Below are 18,251 nucleotides of genomic sequence, written 5' to 3'. Positions count from 1 at the left end.
AGTGAATGGGTCTGGCTCCCTGATAGGGTCTGGCTGTGTCCCCACCCAAATCTCATTTTGAATTGTAGCTCCCGTTATCCCCACGTGTTGCGGGAAGGACCCGGTGGGAGGTAATTGAATCATGGGGGCAGGTTTTTCCCGTGCTGTTCTCATGATAGTGAATAAGTCTCACGGGATTTGATAAAGGGCAGTTCCCTGCACACGCCCTCTTACCTGCCACATGTAAGATGTGCCCTTACTCCTCCTTCACCTCCACAGCCATGTGGAACTGTGAGGCCATTAAACCTCTTTTTCATTATAAATTACCCAGTCTTGGGCATTTCTTCATAACAGCATGAAAATGGACTAATACGGTCCCCCTGTCTGTTCTGGGAGCCCCACCTGCTATAATCCCGCAGCGGAGGGGAAGGTCAGGCTGAGTGATACATGCAGGGTTTCCATTTTGTGTCCCCAAGGTGGCTTGAAGCAGCCCCTCACAAACCCCAAACCCCTGATTAGCATCTGTACCCTGACCGCCCCTCTGAGAAAGAAGCACTGGGCAGGCCAGGGCCTGGTGGTAAGTGTGACCCAGCCACATCTTCAGACAGAGGCCAGGACCCAGGGCTGAGACAGAGGGTAAGGGCTCAGGAAAGGTGGCGAGGGCAGGGGAGAGGAACACAGAGACAGGAGAAGGTGGCACTGGGAAGGACAGCTGGCTCTGAAGTCAGAGGGTCCTGGGTTTGAATCCAGCTCCTGGCACTTCCTGACTGTGTAACCTCTAGCAAATCACTGCTCTGAACCTCTATTTTCTCACCCGTAAAATGGGGGTGAAGTGACCATTTTTCTTATTGGAGATCAGGCCTACCCTGGGCCTGGCTAGCTGTGCTGTAAGCCATAGAGTGCTCTAAGCCTTAGGACCCTTGCGTCCCTGTACAGACAGAGGAAGAAAAGCCACCGGGACAGGGACTCCTGAGAGGTCTCACACCTGAGTCAATGACAGCCCATTCTGGCGGGTTCTTCTTCCTCCACGCACATAAGAAGCATCTCCACGTACTGCCGAGGGTCCTGTCCTCTGCCGGGTGCTGTGACACGGGGGTGGGGGGGCCAGAAACACCATGGCCAAGCGTCTGTCCCACTGTCTGTCTCCCCAGGCTTGGCTGCTTTCTTCAAGGGCAGCAACTGAGCCTCATTCTATTTCTTTTTCACTCTGGTTCTTGTTCCTTCTCTTTTCATTCTTGTCTGAAATCAAAGTGTTGGCAGCCTCCTTCCTTCCCCGAAGGCTCTAGAAAAAAATCCTTCCCCAGCCTGGCCAACATGGTGAGACCCTGTCTCTACTAAAAATACAAAAACCACTGGCCATGATGGTGGGTGCCTGTAGTCCCAGCTACTTGGGATGCTGGGGCAGGAGAATCTCTTGAACCTGGAAGGCGGAGGTTGCAGTGAGCCAAGATCACGCCATTGCACTCCAGCCTGGGCAACAGAGCAAGACTCTGTCTCAAAAAAAAAAAAAAAAAATCTTTCCTTGCCACTTCCTACATTCTTTAAATTTTAATTTCTTTAGAGACAGGGGCTTACCCAGCCTGGAGTGCAGTGGCACGAGCATGGCTCACTGCAGCCTCAACTTCCTGGGTTCAAGCGATCCTCTCCCCTCAGCCTCCCAAGTAGCTGGGACTACAGGCACACACTACTACACTTGGCTAATGTTTGTATTTTTGCAGTGTGCAGGAGCCCGGGAGGAAGCTGGACACAGGAATAGGCTTTGCACAGCATTTACCCAGTACCAGTGCAATGGGTCTTGCTATGTTGCCCAGGCTGGCGTTGAACTCCTGGCTCAAATACTCCTCCCACCTTGGCCTCCCAAGTGCTGGGATCACAGGCATGAGCCACCTCACCCAGATTCCTTACCCTTTTCATGTTATTTTTCTTGTTCTCTTTCATGGCTACGTTGAGGCTCAACACCAGTTCCATGAATGAGACAGTGAATTGCAGCAGGGACACCGTGCATTGGAAAGAGGTGGCAGAGGTGGCCTCTGGGGACCCTGCCTGGGTAGCCTCAGGAAAGGTGCATCTATTGAGCAGTTCAGGCTTTAGAGGCCCGTGGGAGGTGGAAGGAAGCAGGTCAGAACTGTGATTTTGGGGGAGGTGATAAGGATGGTGACAGCTCGGGTGTAGACAGAGGATACACTTCAGAAGTGACTTGAGGACTCAGGGTCATGTGGAACCTGTGGGACACTTTCCCGTAGCATTATCAACAGCCAACCTGCTCCTGCCCACCTCATCCTGCTTATTATGGACTGGATTGTGTCACCCCAAAAGATACACTGAAGGCCTAACCTCTGGACCCGTGAGTATGACCTTATTTGGAAATAGGGTCATTGGTGAATATAAAGAAGATAAGGTCCTGTGGGGCGCGGTGGCTCATGCCTGTAATCCCAGCACTTTGGGAGGCCGAGGCGGGTGGATCACCAGGTCAGAAGTTCAAGACCAGCCTGTCCAAGATGGTGAAACCCCATCTCTACTAAAAATACAAAAACTAGCCGGGCACAGTCAGGTGCCTGTAATCCCAGCTACTCAGGAGGCTGAGGCAGGAGAATGGCTTGAACCCGGGAGGCAGAGGTTGCAGTAAGCCTAGATCGTGCCGCTGCACTGGGCGATAGAGTGAGACTCTGTCTCAATAAAAAAAAAAAAGAGAGAGAGAGAAAAAAAAGAAGATAAGGTTCTTAGGGTTGGACCCTAATCCAGTGTGGCTGGTGTCCTTAGAAGCAGAGGAGAGGAGGCCCGAGACACACAGCGAGAGCCGTGAGATGGCAGAGGCGGAGACTAGAGGGACGCTGCCACCAGCCAAGGCACACCGGGGACTGCCAGCAACCACCAAAGCCAGGAAGAGGCAGGAAAGATCCTCCCTGGGAGATACCAGGGAGGGGGGCGGTCCTGCTGCCACCTTGAGTTTGGACTGGCCGCCTCCGGAACTAGGAGAGAGTGTCTGTTGTTTTGGGTCACCCTATTGGTGGAAGTTTGCTTTGGTGGCCCTGGGAAGCTCATACCCAGCCCTGGAGCCCAGAGGAGCCCCACGCTTCCAGCCACTGTCTAGACTGTGTCTGGCTGGGGCACACAGAGCCCGCCCCTCACCTCCTCACCGCAGCCCCTGGGCCTCCCCCGCAGGTTTCAGAGACAGGCTCGGCTCAGCAGAGAGTGGAGAAGGTGGTAAGGTATTTATCACAGCAGCCTCCTTGAGCTCTGAGATGTGGCTAGCCCTCAGGACAGGGGGATGAGGAGGGGGTTGCCCTCCTGCCATCTGATCCCTTCTTCCCACCCAGAATAGTACCATCCGTTCTTACATTAGGACTGAACAGTGTCCCGTCAAAATTCATGCCCACCCACAACCTGTGAAGATGACCTTATTTGGAAATAGGGTGGGGCCGTCATCCATGGTGACCGATGTCTTCATAAAGTGTGTGCAATTGGACACTGAGACAGACACACAAGGAAGAAGCTCGTGTGACGAGGGAGGCAGAGATTGGAGCATTGCACCTCCGAGCCAGGAAACACAAAGGTTTGCCAGAGGACCCAAAGCTAGGAAGAGGCAAGGAGGGATTTTTTCTAGAGCCTCTGGAGAGAGAGTGCACCTACCAACACTTTGATTTCAGACATCTGGCCCCAGAGCTGTGAAGGAACAAACCCCTGCTATTTCAAGCCACCCCCGTTTGGGGTCATTTGTTAGGACAGCCCCTGAAAACAGCGACACACCCCCATCAAAGAGACCAGGCTGGCATCCACGTTCCACCCGCAGTGGGCTGTGGGACCTGGGGCAGGCCAACGTCTCCTCTCAGAACCTCAGTCTCCTCTTCGACTAACTGGAGGCATGTGTTCCCACTCTAATGCCTGGATTTGCAGCATGATTGAGATTGATTATGTTGGAGGGCCCAGCTCTCAAAACCCTTCCTGTTTATCATCCAAGGAGTTAAGTAACTGTCATTTGTTCATTCCACAAATATGTATTCCTCCTGTGTGCCAGGCACCGTTCTAGGCTAAGAGTGATGAGGGGGCTGATGTCCAAGATCCGGGTGTCGGCAGGTTTGGTTCCTTCTGATGGGGTGAGGAAGACTGCTCCAGCCTCTCTCGGCGACAACTTATAAGACTGAGCAAGTCTTCATGGGACTCACAGTCTAACGGGGGTGGGGAGAGCAGAGAAAGAAACAAACCCCAAACTGGATAATTTCAGAGAACAGGTGCTGTGACTTCGGGGTTTGTATATAAGAGCTGGGCTGTTGCGTTCTTCTAGGGCCTTCTCTGAGCTCAGGCAAGGTTACCCCTAACCCTTCTCTGCCTGAGCATCCACTCCACGGCTTCAGGCATCACGCTGCCTGGAGGCTCCCGATAAACAGACAGATAACCTGCCTCTTCGGTCTCTTCAATGGACAAGGAGTGAGTGCCTGCCGGGTGCAGGAGCCCGGGAGGAAGCTGGACCCAGGAACAGGTGTTGCGCAGCATTCAGTATCAGTGCAATGGGCATCGGCTTCATCGGCTACGGCTGCCTTCACAGGACACCGCACCCGGGAGGCCCGTGTCTCGCAACAGAAACGTGTCTCACAGTTCTGGGGGCCAGAATCCAAGATCCGGGTGTCGGCAGGTTCGCTTCCTTCTGAAGGTGTGAGGAAGACCACTCTGGGCCTCTCTCTCGGCGTCTGACGTCCTGCAGGCAATCGTTGGAGTTCCTCGGCTTGTAGAAGCATCGCCAACGCTCTCCGCCTTTGCCTTCACGGCATTCTCTCTGCATGCGTGAGGCTGTGTCTCCAGATTTCCCCCTTGGATAAGGACACCACTCATATGGACTAGGGACTCACCCTACTTTTTTTTTTTTGCCTGCAGCAACCCAGCTTTATCACCCACAGTTCATAGGCCATCAGGTAGTAGCTTGGGGACGTCTTGTGGGTCACCAGCAGGTGGAGGGAATGGGGTTTTGGGGGGGTCTGCCCACTCTCCAGCCCTCGGCTGGATCTTGGTGATCTGAGTGTGGTGGGCACACCAAGGCCTGGTCTGCCCTGCGCTGCCGGGTCAGACCTGTGCTCCCCACTGCCCAACCCCCACCATGCCCAGCCTCCCCTCACCAGGCCTCCAGGAGGCTTCTCTGTCCTTGGAGAACAAGGAAGCTGAAGGCCAGTGTTAGGAATGCAGATTCCCAGAGCAGCAGGGCTTCCGTGCCATCTGTGTAAACGCATCTCTCTGCTCCAAGGACAAGAGTTTCCCTTATTGACAGAGGGAGTCCCTGACGCCTTGGCAGGTTGTCCCCCACCGTCATGGCTCTCTGGGACCCTCGTCCCTGCTTTTCTCTTCTCTTCTTTCCTCACCTCTTCTTCTTCTTTTGAAGACAAGGTCTTGTTCTGTCCCCCAGGCTGGAATGCAGAGGCACAGCTCACTGCAGCCTCCAACTCCAGGGCTCAAGTGATCCTCCCTCCTCAGACTCCCCTAGTAGCTAAATGTGCACCACCACATCCAGCTAATTTAAAAAAAAATGTTTTGTTTTGTTTTGTTTTGTTTCATACAGACAGGATCTCACTATGTTGACTAAGCTGGTCTCAAATTCCTGGGCTGAAGGGATCCTCCCGCCTTGGCCTCCCAAAGTACCTGGATTACAGGCGTGGGTGTGAGCCACCGCACCCAGCCACGTCTGAGCTTTCGAACACCTCTCTCAGCATTTTGCTGCTGCCTGCTCAGTGCCACCCCTCCCCCCAGGGCCATGGCGGATCGATGACCAGGCAGCCACCAGGTCTAGAGGACGTTGATTGTGCAAGATCTGCTTTTCAGACTGTGAGGCTAGCAGCTGGCATGGGCCTCTTGATCTTCCCAAGAACAGGATGGGTACAGAGGCTGGGCTTGGGGTGTCTTCATCTACCCCCCACACTATCCCTGCTCTGTCTCAAGCCCCTGTGCCTCGGAACGTTTGCAAAGTGGGGGCCAGGGCCTGGGAAGAGGGGATTTTGGGGGGAGGAGGGAGAGTTGCTGGGGCTGGGACGAGGGACAGTGGGGCAAGGCTATGGTTTTCAGTCTTAGGGTCGGGGTTAGGCTCATGGGCAGGGGCCAGGGCTCTGGGGAGTGCTACGGAACAGGAGAAGGTGAGGGAAGGGGCCCTCAACCCAGAATCCTAACCAGCCCCACAGTGCGCCCTCCTGCCCTGGCCCTGCCTGGAGGTGGTGCTGTACTGAGCTCATGCCCAGCCCCCATGGGCACGGGCCTTCACACCTCAGGACACATGGGTGCCCCCTAGGCACATGTCAGGGAGTCCCCGCCTACTGCCGCAGGCCTCCTTAGGGAGCACACACCAGACAGCATGGAGCACGTACGTGCTTGAGACAAGGGTGAGGGACCACATGGGTAGGCACCACACATGCGCAACCTTCATCACCTGGACTTCAGTGCACACGCAGACCTGGCCTGACACACCGGTGTGGTGAGGAGGAGAGATCCCCTCCGGGCCACCCCCACAGTGCTGGGCCTTCACATACGTTTCCTGTTCATCAAGAAGGGGTGAACTTTTTTTTCAAAGAAGTGCATCTCAGAAGTCAGGGATTCTGCCCAGGTTCCTGCAGCTAAACGGGGGCCAGGTTTGGTCAGGGAAAAGCCTGGGCGCAGGGCCCTGTCCCATTCCAGCCAGACCCCACACATCTCACACTTCACACCCACTGCACACTGCACACACACCTCACACTGCACACACACCTCACACTGCACATACACCTCACACTCCACACACCCCTCACACTGCACACACCCCTCACACTGCACATACACCTCACACTCCACACACACCTCACACTGCACACACACCTCACACTCCACACACGCCTCATGTTCCACACACGCCTCATACTGCACACACGCCTCACACTCCACACACCCCTCACACTGCACACACGCCTCACACTCCACACACACCTCACACTGCACACATGCCTCACACTGCACACACACCTCACACTCCACACACGCCTCACACTCCACACATGCCTCACACTGTGCACACACCTCACACTCCACACACCCCTCACACTGCACACATGCCTTACACTAAACACACACATGCCTCACACTAAACACACACACAGCTCACATTCCACACACACGCCTCACACTCCACACACCTCACATAACACATGCCTCACACTCCACACACATGCTTCACACTGCACACATGCCTCACATAACACACGCCTCACACTGCACACACACGCCTCACACTGCACACATGCCTTACACTAAACACACACATGCCTCACACTAAACACACACACAGCTCACATTCCACACACACGCCTCACACTCCACACGCCTCACATAACACATGCCTCACACTCCACACACACGCCTCACACTGCACACATGCCTCACATAACACACGCCTCACTGCACACACACGCCTCACACTGCACACATGCCTCACACTCCACACACACGCCTCATACTCCACATGCCTCACATAACACATTCCTCACACTCCACACACACGCTTCACACTGCACACACGCCTCACACTCCACACACGTCTCACACTCCACACACGCCTCACACTGCACACACACCTCACACTCCACACACACGCCTCACACTCCACACACACGCCTCACACTCCACACACACCTCACATTAAACACATATGCCTCATACTCCACTACACATCTCACATTACACACATGCCTCACACTAAGCACATGCCTAATACTCCACACACACCTTTTACACTGTGAGCATGCACACACACACATACACACACTTGTATACAACTCTCATGCTTCACACACAACTCACACCATACGTACCTCATAGACACACACACCTTACACTGTGCACACTCCCAGCACCTACACTGGGTACACATACACAGTCCACACACCCACAAACCCCACTTGACACACACCCCCACCCCACACCATACGCCCCTCACACAAGTCTTTTATGTTTTTTTTTTGAGGCGGAGTCTCTCTCTGTCACCCAGGCTGGAGTGCAGTGGCATGATCTTGGCTCACTGCAACCGCTGCCTCCCAGCTTCAAGTGATTCTCCTGCCTCAGCCTCCCGCGTAGCTGGGACTATGCGCACCACCAGGCCTGGCTAATTTTTTGCATTTTTAGTAGAGACAGGGGTTTTTCCATGTTGGTCAGGCTGGTCTCGAACTCCCGACCTCAGGTGATCTGCCTGCCTCGACCTCCCAGAGTACTGGGATTACAGGCGTGAGCTGCCATGCCTGGCCAATAATAAATTTTATTTATCCCATGATCGCCAAAGTGTTATTTCAACCTGCAATCAATATAAAAATTGTTATTGAGTTGATTGACATCCTGTTTGCACTTGGCCTTGGAAACCTGGTGTGCACTTCTCCCCCATGCAGCTTTTCTCAGTTCAGACTGGCTCAAGAGCCACGGGTGACCAGCGGCTGCCATTATGGACAGACGGCAGAGCGCTACGGAACCAGGTAGGAATTCACACTGGGCGCGGTAGCCTCACACCTGTAATCCAGCACTTTGGGAGACCGAGATGGGTGGATCACCTGAGGTCAGGAGTTCAAGACCAGCCAACATGGTGAAACCCCGTCTCTTCTAAAAATATAAAAATTAGCCGGGCGTGGGGGTTCGTGCCTGTAATCCCAGCTACTCAAGAGGCTGAGGCAGGAGAATTGCTTGAAATCCGGGAAGCAGAGGTTGCAGTAAGCTGAGATTGTGCCACTGCACTCCAGCCTGGGTGACAGTGGGTCTCCATCTCAAAAAGAAAAAAAAAAAAAAAAAAAAAGAGCCAGGTAGGCATTCAAATAATTCCCAGCTAAACAGAAAATAGCATCCAGCCCCACCCCTGCCTCCCCTTTCTCCTCTTCAGTCCCCAGAGTGCATGGGCCCAGCCTCCTTTTCTCTCTCTCCGGCCAGTAGCTCCTCTAGTCTCGTCCATCCAGGTAAGCAGACCCGTGTGAGCCCCTGCGCTCACCTGCACCAGCCTCTGCACAGTCCTCGGCCACCCCTACCTCATGCTCTTGGGGTCCAGGGGCTGTAACCAGGCAGGCACGTCACCAGGCAACAGGCGTCGGGGGAGAGCTCAGATCTCCGGCACCTGCCTGCCAGCCTCCGGGGTGCCCATGAGGGGGGGAGGAGGCGGGGTAGGAACTGCCTTCTCCCGCCTCCTGCCTGTTTACCTGTAGTCAGCCACAGTGCCATCCCGGACCCAGCAGGAGGAGCCCCATTGAGCCTGGGGCCACAGGCCACAGGGGACAAGGGCCAGACACCCTGGCCATGGCTCTGGGCCATTGATCCAGCCCAGGCAGGCCCGGTGGGGGTGGGGAGGCCTTGGCCTGGACAAACAGAGACTCCTGCGGCCTGCGTGCAGGCGCGGCACCTATCTGCCACTCCCAAAGGTAAGTAGGGGCCTCCAGGAGAGGGGACCGGGATCTATGAATGACCTAGTGACAGTGTCCACCCTAAGAGCTGGGCCTGGTTCCCTGGGGCCTGAGTCACCTACCCTGCTCTGAGGCCAGGCCTGCAGGGCCTCATCAGCCAGAGAGTGATCGGTGAGCAGAAGGTGAGGGGCCCACAGAGCTGGGGAGGGGAGGGACCATGCAGAGTGACACCGGTGTGGGGACAGGCACAGCGTCAGTGCTGGGCAGATGGTGGCCTGGGGTTCAGGCGGCAGAGACAGGAGGAAGGGAGAGGCCACCCTACCCCTGCCTCGCAGGACTGGACGTGCTGCCCCCTCCATGCCCAGTACCCCCACCTGGGCCTTCTGGTGTAGCAGGCAGGCCCAGAGCCCCACATTGCACCTGTGTGCTGACTTAAGCACGGGACCTGGGGCTAACAGGCTCAGAGCTGGTGTGTGTGTGTGAGAGTGTGTGTGTGTGTGTGTGTATGTGTGGTGTAGGAAGGGTATGCATCTATGAGTTTTTTTTGCTGTTGTTTGTTTGAGATGGAGTCTCACTCTGTTGCCCGGGCTGGAGTGCAGTGGTGTGATCTCGGCTCACTGCAACCTCCGCCTCCTGGGTTCAAGCGATTCTCCTGCCTCAGCCTCCTGAGTAGCTGGGATTACAGGTGCACACCACCACACCTGGCTAATTTTTGTATTTTTAGTAGAGACAGGGTATCACCATGTTGGTCAGGCTGGTCTCCTGACCTCATGATCTGCCCACCTCAGCCTCCCAAAGTTGTGGAATTACAGGCGTGAGCCACTGCACATGGCCGCATCTATGAATTTTTGTTATGAATAGCTGTGCATCTATCCCTCCACATGTCTCCATCCATGCACATCTGTGGGTCTGTGGGTGTGTTTCTATGTGTGGAAGGGACCCCCATCCAGTCTCCCACACTCAGGACTCTGGGCCCTAATGGCTTCACTGAAAGATGCCTCTATGGGCCTAGCTCAGAGTCCCTGCCCTGCTCTGCTCTGCCCTGGCTGAGGGACCTCGGGTAAGTCATATTACCTCTCTCTACCTCAGTTTCCCCAGCCATTAAATAGAGTCAGAAAAGCCCGCATCCCAGGCTGCTGGAGGCTGCAGCAGAGTTTGCAGCACTGCCTAGCACAGGGCTGGCATGTGTGGAGTTCACACACAGTGGTTGAATCCAGATCTGCACTGCTGGGGAAGTGACAGCCCCGCCCCAAAGAGGGAGACTCACCTGCAGCAGGGAGACCCGAGACTCTCCAATGGCCAGAAGGGCAGGAGGAAGTGAGGAGCAGGTGCCAGGGTGGGGTCCAGGTGCTTAGAACTGGGGACAGCTTCAGGGCCCTGCGGCAATTGGGGCACTGTCTCCCCTTCCAGGAGCTCAACGTGAGGGGCAGAGAGAGTGCCCACAAGGTGAACACACATTGCGAGGGTCAGCCGCCCCTTCTAGGGCACTCTAGGAGAGCTGCCAAGAGGTGAGGTCCGAGCTGAGGTGACGGGGGCTGTGTAAGAGCTGGCCAGGTCGGGAGCTGGGGGCCCAGGCAGAAGGAGGACTGTGGGGTGCCTGGCTATGAATAAGCACTGACAGGGCTCAAGGTCCAGGAGGGCTCTTGGTGCCGACCAGCAACCTGCTCTCGATCCGTAAATGTTCGCTACCAGCTCACTGTTAAAATTCCTTACCAGGAGAAGTCCGGTGTCCCTGGGTGCCACAGGGAAAACAGAGGGTGGGGATTTGAGGAGATGGATGTGAGGGGCATTTAGAGGGAGGCAAAGTCCACATGCCTAGGACAAGAGGCAGCTTTGCAATGGGGACTCGACCTTGCTGTGTGGCCTCAAGCAGGAGTCTCAGCGCCCTGTTAGTTACTGGTCTGTTTCTTGCCTGTTTCTCACCAGGGATGCTGTGAACATTTAGGGAAGTGGGCGGGGCTGTCCCACCCATTGCAGGACATTTACCATTCCCTGGCCTCGGCCCCATTAAAGCCAGTAGGGCCCACCCATATGCAGGAATATCCCAGCTTCGGGTGTGGAGGCGAGTGCCATGCCCAGTGAAGGTCCCCTGGAGTCCCTCCCTTCCTTGTATCTGATGGGGGCTGCTCACCAGAGTCACTGTGGCTGGACACCGAAGACCCTTAGCTGGGAACAATGCCAAGGGGAGCTGCAGGGAGTGGGGAAGCCGGGAGAAGGGCTAGGGTCCTTCAAATCTATCTGGGAGGTCGTTGAGCCCTGGACTGAGTTATGACTAGAACACTCTGGGTCTCAGTTTCCTCATCTGTCCAATTACTAAGGAGCCCTACTTTTGGAAGCCTGCTGTGTAAAAACCCCAAGACACAGCCCAAAGGAAGCCCCCGCCTACATCTAGGGTACATTTTATTTTTTAATTTTTTTTTTTTGAGACAGAATCTTGCTCTGTTATCCAGGCTGGAAGTACAATGGCAGGATCTTGGCTCACTGCAACCTCTGCCTCCCAGGTTCAAGTGATTCTCCTGCCTCAGCCTCCCAAGTAGCTGGGATTACAGGTGTCTGCCACCATGCCCAGCTAATTTTTGTATTTTTCATAGAGACAGGGTTTCACCATATTGGCCAGGCTGATCTCAAACTCCTGACCTCAGGTGATCCATCCACCTCGGCCTCCCAAAGTGCTGGGATTACAGGCATGAGCCACTGCACCCAGCCCTGTAATGCATTTTAAAGCTACACATATTTATGGATATAGTAAGAGGAGACGAACTTCCCAATAGTCTGGAATGCTTGCTCTCCTGGTAGGTAGGTCAAGGGCCTTCTCTGTACTGTGGGGAAACCTGCCTGAAAGGCTAAACACATTGGGATGTTTGCTTGAAAGGGTCTCAAAATAGAGCTGCAACCCTGGATCTCGGAGAGAGGTGACATTCAGTTGCTATTTAATCATGATTTGTTAATTAACAGCTCATTTATGGGAGGCATCTTAGATTAGTAGAAAAAGCAAGGAGTCAGACATCCAGACTCAACCTCCACTTTCCTGCTGTGTGACCTTGGGCAAGTGGCTTCGCCACTGGGCTTCCAGTTTTTTTAATCTGTAAAATGTGGTTGGGAGTGAATGCCAGGTTTTCATAGGGAAAATGAGGGTAGGAAAAGCCCTAGACTGAGTTATGGCTGGAACACTGTGGGTCTCAGTTTCCTCATCTGTCTGATGGGTGCAGAATTGGAGGTTTAAGTGAGATAACGCAGTGTGGGCATTAGAAAGAAAACATGGGACAATGGTTCCACATCCCTGTGTGGCCTGAAAACTACATGCGAAATGTCTCATGAGGGCATGAAATGAAGACTCGTTTTTGATCCCTTCCTCTGCCCCGAGAGACTTTGAGAGTGGGGAGGCGAGAAATACTGTAGAAAGCAAAAAGTTCTTCTTCAAAGTTTCCTTTCTTTTTAAAGAATAATAATAATAAAGGTTAGAAATAATAGTTTGTTGTAAAGGCTTTCTTCAAAGCCTTCTTATCTTCTTATTTTTTGCTGGTAACTCTTTGTGAAGCCCTATCCTATGTAGCTGTTTGACATACTCACAGGCATGTAGTACATTCCACGTCCTTGTACTTTAACCCAGATATCTGTGCTGGAGGTGCTCGCAGGCATATCCCAGCTCACAGCCTATGCCCCTTCCTTATTTGGACTTCCTCTTTTCCTTTGTTCTCCATTGCCTTTACCTATTTAGAAAAGTTTTAAGTTGTTAGCCAATCAAGTTTTAGTTTAGATCGTGAGGACTCCAAGCAATGGAGATCAGACACAGCAGTAAAGACCCAATGCATAAGGAATAAGTATGCCTGCCTTTCCTTTGTTCATTGTACTCTTGTGGCAAGATATGGCTGACAAGAGCACCCTTTCTGCAGAAAGTAAAATTGCCTTGCTGAGAGAATTTTGTCTGAATGCTAATTTTTCCTTGCAGTATCTAGGAACGAGCATTCTGTCTCTAACAGAGACGGTACTCCGTGAAGGAAGGCAGACCCTGGCCCAACACAGTGCCAGCTCAGGGGATTCTGGGGCAGGGGCTGAGTGCATTGACTGTGTGAGTGTGGTGAGAAGCTCTGTGAACCAGAACCAGGAGAAAGGAACAGCATTCTTTGCGTGGAAGGGAAATGAGGGCAAGAGGTCAGACGCCTGCAGAAGCCTGCACCCCAGGTACTTCAGTTCTGCCTGTAGGTGCGGCCTCTAGGGAGTGGGTATGCAGGCACTGAGCCCTCTGTCTGTCCTCTGATCATAGGGAAACCAGTGGGAAGCAAAGGTGGGGTTCTTGAGCCAGACCCAGTCTAGCTCAGGTGCCTGCCCTCTGGGGCGAGCTGCTCTGAGATGCATTTCCCTCCTTTGTGAGCTGTCTCAGGGCCCACTTCCAGTCACTGCCACCTGATGTTGTTACCCTTCCACTCTGAAAGGCAGGGAAGTCCTGCTTCCATGCACCACCAGTGCCCAGCAGAGGCTCCCTTGCAAATGTGAGGCTGTTTTCAACTTCAGTCTGTTTCCCTGGCAGGATGCCCGTGGCTGAGGCCCCCCAGGTGGCTGGCAGGCAGGGTGATGGAGGTGATGGCGAGGAAGCGGAGCCAGAGGGGATGTTCAAGGCCCACGAGGACTCCAAGAGAAAAGCCCGGGACTACCTCCGCCTGGTGCCCCTGTGGTTGGCCCTGGTTGCGCTGGCTTTGGTGGGAGTGCTACTCTGGTATTTCCTAGGTAATGTCGTGGGACTGCCCAGGAGAGGCAGTACTTGGGGTGGCCATAGCAGGCACAGCAGCACAGAACTGGGTTCCAGGCTCAGCCATGCTTAGCATGTTGATGTGTGACCTTGGGCAAGTCCTTTCTCCTCTCTGGGTCTCCCTCCATGTCCTGCCAGCTGGAGATACTGTCAGATCCTGGTTCCAGGTCCTATGGCTCAGGTCTGCTCCCTGCTTGGGCAGAGTGCTGCAAAGCTCCCCACCAGGTGGGGAAAGAGGGGTCTCCTAGCACCCAGTTCTTGTGAACCAACCAGCCCAGGGAGCATAAACATTGCCTTCTGTCCTCCTGGGTTGCCCCAGAGGCTTGGAGCCAACCCAGACCTGAAGAAGGAGGCCAGAGGCACTGATGGTTCCTGGTACCAATTAGTGCCTCTGCTCACTTGAACCCAGCCTGGGTTCTCCTCTAGGGTGGAGACCATAGTTCTATCCTCTCTGGGTCTTCAGGGCCCAGCATGAATAGGGGATGGAGTGGGCAGCTGGAGAGCAGCCAGCCTTGGGGGCCTCTCCCACGTCTTTAATTATGCCCCCTGATCCCTGATCTCACAGCCCTCAGTCAGTCCCCTGGTGCCCCAGGAGCAACTGACCTGTGCTCTGGGCCCATTCATCCAGGCTTCCATTCATTCATTCATTCATTGAATAAACACTCTTGAGCAACTCTTACCTTTTTCTAAAATGGATGAAGTCTATCCTCTTCCTTCTGCCTTTGATAGTGGGAAGTAGTGGCGAAATCAAATTGGACTATGCCTATAAAATGCTTCCCGTACACTGTAGGAGACTCATTCATTTGTTCATTTAGTCAGTGCTAAGCACGTCCTGTGTGCCAGGTTCTGGGGATAGCCCCTGTCCTTGTGATTTAGCCAAGGCATCAGACCTGACACTTACTCTAAAGTGCAGCATATACTGGGACAGAGGAAGGTGAGGGCTGGGAAGCCACAGCAGGGAAAACCCAGCTTGCCTGTCTGATCAGGGGTATCCCATTAAACACCCTGCAAAGGTTAGCTAGTGCTCTTACTGGCTGAATCTACTGGTGGAATTCCAGGCCTGTTGAAAGCAACCTGGGGACCAACTTTGGAGCGGTGGAGAGAAATCCACGTAGGCCTAGATCCAAGGGGGTCAGGGTTGTGGGTGTCTGTAAGCAGCCTCTGGGAATGACCCTGTCGGGGACCCCAGGCCTGACATGGGCCTGCTTGCGATGACTCACAGTGACAGTAGATGCTGTGTGCATTTCAGCACCGGCAGGAAGCCAGTGCCCCAAATAGCACAGGGCTGCGGGGGCCTCCTCAGGTAGCGGGCTAATTAGTCTTCAGGGTAAACCACAGGGCACTGGGCTGGAGGGCCAGGAACTCACCTGCAAATTGTTTCTCTTTGCAGAGGAGTTTAATTCCCCCTGATTATGCTCCTGGGGTAAATCACCCCCCACCCCAGGAGAGGTGCTCCATGGGGCTGATGACCCAAGGGGTGAGTTCTCCCAAGCCTCGTCTGGGGGAAGCCAACAGCCCCACAGAGAGACCAAGGGCAGAGGAGGCACTTCGGGAGCTGTTTGAAAGACTCCTCTCACGTGGACCAGGCTGTGCTCCTGGGACTGGGTGCTGGGCAAGGAGGTGGATGAGAGATTCACATTGCCTGGTCTGGAAGAGGAGGTGTGCAAGTGGCCAGTGACACTGGGGCAGGACAGGCCCCAAGCAGGGAGGGCAGCCTGGCCCGAGGAGAGGGTGGGGCCAGCTTCCCAAGGAGGATGGTAGCAGGGCCCTTAATACCACCAACCATACATATTTCCAGGTCCTTTCCCTTTCCTGTTCTCCCAGGCAGGAGTTTTCTGTGTTCTCAAGTCCCCAACACCTGCCTGTCGCTGTCTCCTGCTTCAGTGAGAAAACAGAACAGCTTAGAGAGAAGCCCCGTACGTGTTGGCGCACCTGCCCCCCGGCTGCACCACATACTCTCCTCCTGGGCCCCAGATCCCACCCCCTCTGCCCACACAGTGGCCCGAGACCAGCAGAGATGCCTTCTCTCCCCCAGCAGCAGCATCTGCCAGTGTCCCCTGAGGTACCTCCCATTTCTCTGCTCCCTTGACAGCAAACTCCTCGAAGGAGCTGTCAGTCCACATCCCCAGTCTCTCTGTGCCCTGTCCACCGTGGTTCCCCTTGCCCCCCAACTCCAACAGCCGTTGTCAAGGTGGCCAGCATGCCAGGCTGCTAAATCCAACGCCCAGTTCTCACTTTTCATTGCACTTTACCCGGGGGCGCACCCCCACCTCCCTGAAGCCCTTTCCTCCTTTGACTCAGGGCCGACATGGGGTCCTTTCCGCTCAGTGGGTTGTCCCTGCTGATGGGGGGGCCTCTCCTTTCTCTCTCCGCCCACTCCCTTCGTGATCTCATCCGCTGCCCTTAGCTTCAAGTGCCCCTTCTACCCTTTCTACCCTGAGGACACCCATTTCTAGCCTGGGCGTCTCCCTTGAGCTTGACTCTGGAGCTGTCCCTGCTTTTCCTCTCACGTGTCTAAGGAGAATCTCACACCCCACATGTTCAGACCGTGAGGTATCTGCATAATTCTCCACACCTGCACCTCTCACACCCCAGGTGAAGACCGCTATCTTCTTTCTGGCACCTTCCCCTCACTCCTCTCTTTCTTTTCCACCCCAGCCTTAATTTGCCAGCAAACCTGGTCATCTCTAATTCCAAAACACATCAAAAGTGGCTGATGCCAATCACTTCCCACCCTCTCCTCCACTGCAGCCAGGGCCAGGCTCTGTCCCCCTGGACATCCGTGCCCCGGGGCCCTGCCGGCGTGTCCTCGATGCTCTCTCTGCCTTTGACCTGCCTCCTTAGGGCCTTTCTCCACATAACAGCAGAGGGAACATTTGATAAATTAAACCAAATTTTCTAACTTTGCTGCTTAAAACCTTCCATGGCTCCCATCTTACCCGGAGTGAAAGACTGAGTCCTCCTAAGTCTGGCAAACCCTACCTGGCCTCTCTCTGTCTCCATCTCATCCCCTCCTGCTGTCCCCTTGCTCACTCTTTGCTGTTCCTGAAACACACCAGGCAAACTCCTGCCCCAGGGCCTTTGCACCTGCCCCTGCCTGGGATACTCTGCACAGATACACATCACTTTCTTCCCTGGGCTCCGCACCACAGCCCACCCCACGCCCTGATTGCCACTGCACGGACCGCCTCTAACCTGTTACACACCATGTGCTGTTTACCATCTGATTCCTTGCTAGTCTTCAAGCTATTAAGGCAGTTTTTTCCTGTATTCTGTTCATTGTTTTGCTCTTACAGTCCAAAGTGCTTTGGCTCAGTCCCTACACGGCGCTGCTCACATGTGGATGCCGCATACTGTGTGGTTCCCAGAGCCACGCCTTTCTTTTTGTTGTTGTTTTGAGACAGATTTTTGCTCTTGATGCCCAGGCTGGAGCGCAGTGGCACAATCTCCCCTCACCGCAACCTCCGCCTACCAGATTCAAGCAATTCTCCTGCCTCGGCCTCCCAAGTAGCTGGGACTACAGGTGCCCACCCCCACGCCAGGCTAATTTTTGTATTTCTAGTAGAGACAGGGTTTCACCATGTTGGCCAGGCTGGTCTCAATCTCCTGACCTCAGGTAATCCACCCACCTGGGCTTCTCAAAGTGCTGGGATTACAGGCGTGAGCCACCGAGCCTGGCCAGAGCCACGCCTTTCTTACCCACCACCATCAGCTTCCCGAGGGGAGACACATCTGTCTTAGTTAACTAGCATACCCCACATAGCAGGTGCTTAGCTCACGCCTGTGGGATCCCTGGACGGCCTGACCAGTGGAAGGATTCCTCGTGGGGCTGACCCATGACCTTGGCCTTCTGAACCTAGGGGATGTCCTGGCCTTCATGTCATCCGTGTCCTGGACTGGTTGCTGTGTCAGCCTCTCACTGGGAGCATGTAGGACACCATCCGGGGCCTCTCTCCTCCCTGGCAGCTGGCAGCCAGTTTGCCATCAAGTAAGCTTTAGATGACCATGATGACAATGGCAGTGACAAAGATGACGACGGTGACGATGATGGTATCGTGGAGACCGAAGACACTGAGGCTGAGCTGAGGGTGTGGGTGGCAGGAGAAGGCATGGAACAGACAGGAGCCTTTTCCATCCGCTTCCTCCGGTAA

General features: G+C 54.5%; 1 protein-coding gene across 1 annotated transcript in view; it reads left to right on the top strand.

Annotated features, from left to right (window-relative positions):
* The first annotated feature begins 9,301 nt into the window (after positions 1-9,301).
* The window catches only part of TMPRSS6 (transmembrane serine protease 6), a 43,542-nt gene continuing 34,592 nt past the window's right edge, over positions 9,302-18,251 (top strand). Inside the window, exons 1-2 of the mRNA XM_021676248.2 lie at positions 9,302-9,371; positions 13,882-14,078. Of these exons, the coding sequence (XP_021531923.1) occupies positions 13,883-14,078 (196 nt within the window). The 5' untranslated portion in view covers positions 9,302-9,371; position 13,882. The remainder of the gene's footprint in view (positions 9,372-13,881; positions 14,079-18,251) is intronic.

This window comes from Aotus nancymaae, unplaced genomic scaffold (assembly GCF_030222135.1).
Source record: "Aotus nancymaae isolate 86718 unplaced genomic scaffold, 86718_ANA_hifiasm-v0.15.2.pri h1tg000076l, whole genome shotgun sequence".
Taxonomy (NCBI): Eukaryota; Metazoa; Chordata; class Mammalia; order Primates; family Aotidae; genus Aotus; species Aotus nancymaae.
This window is presented reverse-complemented; position numbering and strand designations above follow the sequence as displayed.